General features: G+C 48.3%; 1 protein-coding gene across 1 annotated transcript; it reads left to right on the top strand.

Annotated features, from left to right (window-relative positions):
* Nucleotides 1-404: 404 nt before the first annotated feature.
* SETTUDRAFT_23664 (uncharacterized protein) lies at nucleotides 405-1,232 on the top strand (the record flags this gene model as incomplete). The annotated part of the gene is made up of 2 exons (XM_008032402.1): nucleotides 405-729; nucleotides 1,036-1,232. 2 exons carry the CDS (start codon nucleotides 405-407, stop codon nucleotides 1,230-1,232), a joined length of 522 nt encoding a protein of 173 aa, XP_008030593.1.
* Nucleotides 1,233-2,178: the final 946 nt, after the last annotated feature.

Raw genomic sequence — 2,178 nt, 5'->3', positions numbered from 1 at the left:
TGAGCGACATTGTTATGAACACACCGGAGTCTTCCCAGACTGGAGGCATGATCAAGAATTCCAACAAACTAGACCTTTACTACGGCGAACGCCACAAACTAGAAACATGGATCCTCTAGGTCGATCGTTACTTTCACCTCGCGGGAGATAGCATCAAAGACGACGACAAGGTCGTCTAGGCTACTACTTTCTTCCGAGGAGACGCTGAAAAATAGGTCACCCCTATCATCAAACGATACATGGATACGAGCATCACCGACGGAGACAACACACGACTAGTGCACGATTGGGACCTATTCAAGAAAAAATTACGACAAAACTTCTCACCCTTTAAGGAATCGGTTATCGTAGAACAAAAGATTTAGTCACTTAAGCAAACAAGATCTGCCGCCGAATACACCACGATGTTCCAACAATACTCGACAATTATCGGATGGGACAACAATGCATTAATGCGCATGTACCGGCAAGGCCTGAAGCCAATGGTACGCAGGGAACTTATGAGAAGTGGAGCCAACATCGACACTCTGGAAGAACTCACAAAAGAAGCCGTTCAACTTGACAACGAACTGTACGAACTAGCACTTGAAGAACGACTCTTCAACGGACAATCCTATAAGGAGGATAGGAACGATCAATCACGACAACAACAACCTCGACGTTCAACCCCTAACATAGGACGGCAGCGAAGCCATACACCCCGAACTCCAGGATCTTACCATGGATACGGTGCGCAACCTATACACCTCGACAACATTATAAAAGGAAATAGGTTCAGAAGGGCTAAGCCTAAGGAAGGACCTAAGGGTCAGCACAGCAAGAGTATCACTTGCTATGCCTGTGGCAAGGAAGGTCACATGGCACGGGACTGTCGAAACAAGAACAAAGTCACCCAACAGTTGAACGTTATCCACAAGGACTCTGGCCTAGACGACAGCGAGTTATGGAACGTTATCACCTAAGCCTAAGTTAAGTACAATCCACACGACGAAGAAACTATCTTAGGACTTGAGGACTTGATGCTCACGACTGCAGAAAGCAGCGATGAGGAAGAAAACCCACGCAGCGAGGAAGGAAACCCGCTAAGCGATGAGGAATACAAGACGCCAGCAGAGGAACAGGAGTTTCCCGCGGCCACTACGAAACACGAGAAGATGGTCCGATTTAAGGAAAAGAACCGACCACCTACGCCAAAGCTAGCAGAGCTTGAACCAACACAAGAGAAACCCTGATGGGATCCTGTACAACACGACAACCTAAGTAAACTCCAATAGGCACAGAGGGCACAAGAATCATGGCGACAATCTCAGCAGGCGCAACAAGTCATCAACACCTAGTACTGGTACGACGCGCGCAATGCCCACCACGCTAAGCTATCATGGACCGCATGCACACACGAATACTGTCCAGCCCACTACTCTGAAAAACAATACTTAGGATGGAGCCCTAAAACTATTAAGGGACACCCTAAGTGCAAATACCACTAGTTCGAATGCGTAGATGACACATGTCCAAAACATCTATGGGATAAGAGGGAAAAGGCATACTTCCTAGGACATGAAGACCCACAGGAGGTCATACAGATGCAAATGGTATACCGGGTAGAGTACGCAGACGACTACGCGTACGAGTGCCGACGACCTAACTAGCACACATGCCTCAAGAACGAGTGCGATTTACACAAGAAAGAAAAGAACTACCACGGATTTGCAAAGTCTTTTTTAGGCCAGCGCCACGAAGGCAGGGCCTAGCCAGGGCAATTAACGCAATAGAACCCCTAGGACTAATAAAGCTCGCAGTAGAGCTCAACAACGTACGGATGCAGGCACTAGTGGACTCAGGATCACAGGCGAATTACGTTTCAGCGCACGCAGTTAGGGAAGCCGGACTTACCCAGCTACGGAAACAACAGCCATACCCACTACATGTTGCCAACGGCGAACCAATGCCAAATGAAGAAAGAATAACACACGAGGTCAGACAAGTGACACTTAGCATCCAAGAGCATAAGGAGAAGATAGACCTAGACGTCTTTGGACTAGCTACCCACGACATCATATTAGGACTCCCATAGCTACGAGAACACAACCCGCGGATCGACTGGAAGTCGAAGGTGTTCCAATTTGAGTGCTGCGGAACGGACGCACCCGCAAGCCAGCCTACGCATCGGCAGAGTTT

The sequence above is a fragment of the Exserohilum turcica genome (assembly GCF_000359705.1).
Source record: "Exserohilum turcica Et28A unplaced genomic scaffold SETTUscaffold_8, whole genome shotgun sequence".
In the NCBI taxonomy this organism is placed as follows: domain Eukaryota; kingdom Fungi; phylum Ascomycota; class Dothideomycetes; order Pleosporales; family Pleosporaceae; genus Exserohilum; species Exserohilum turcicum.
Note: the sequence above shows the minus strand (reverse complement) of the source record. Positions and strands in the feature narration are given on the sequence as shown.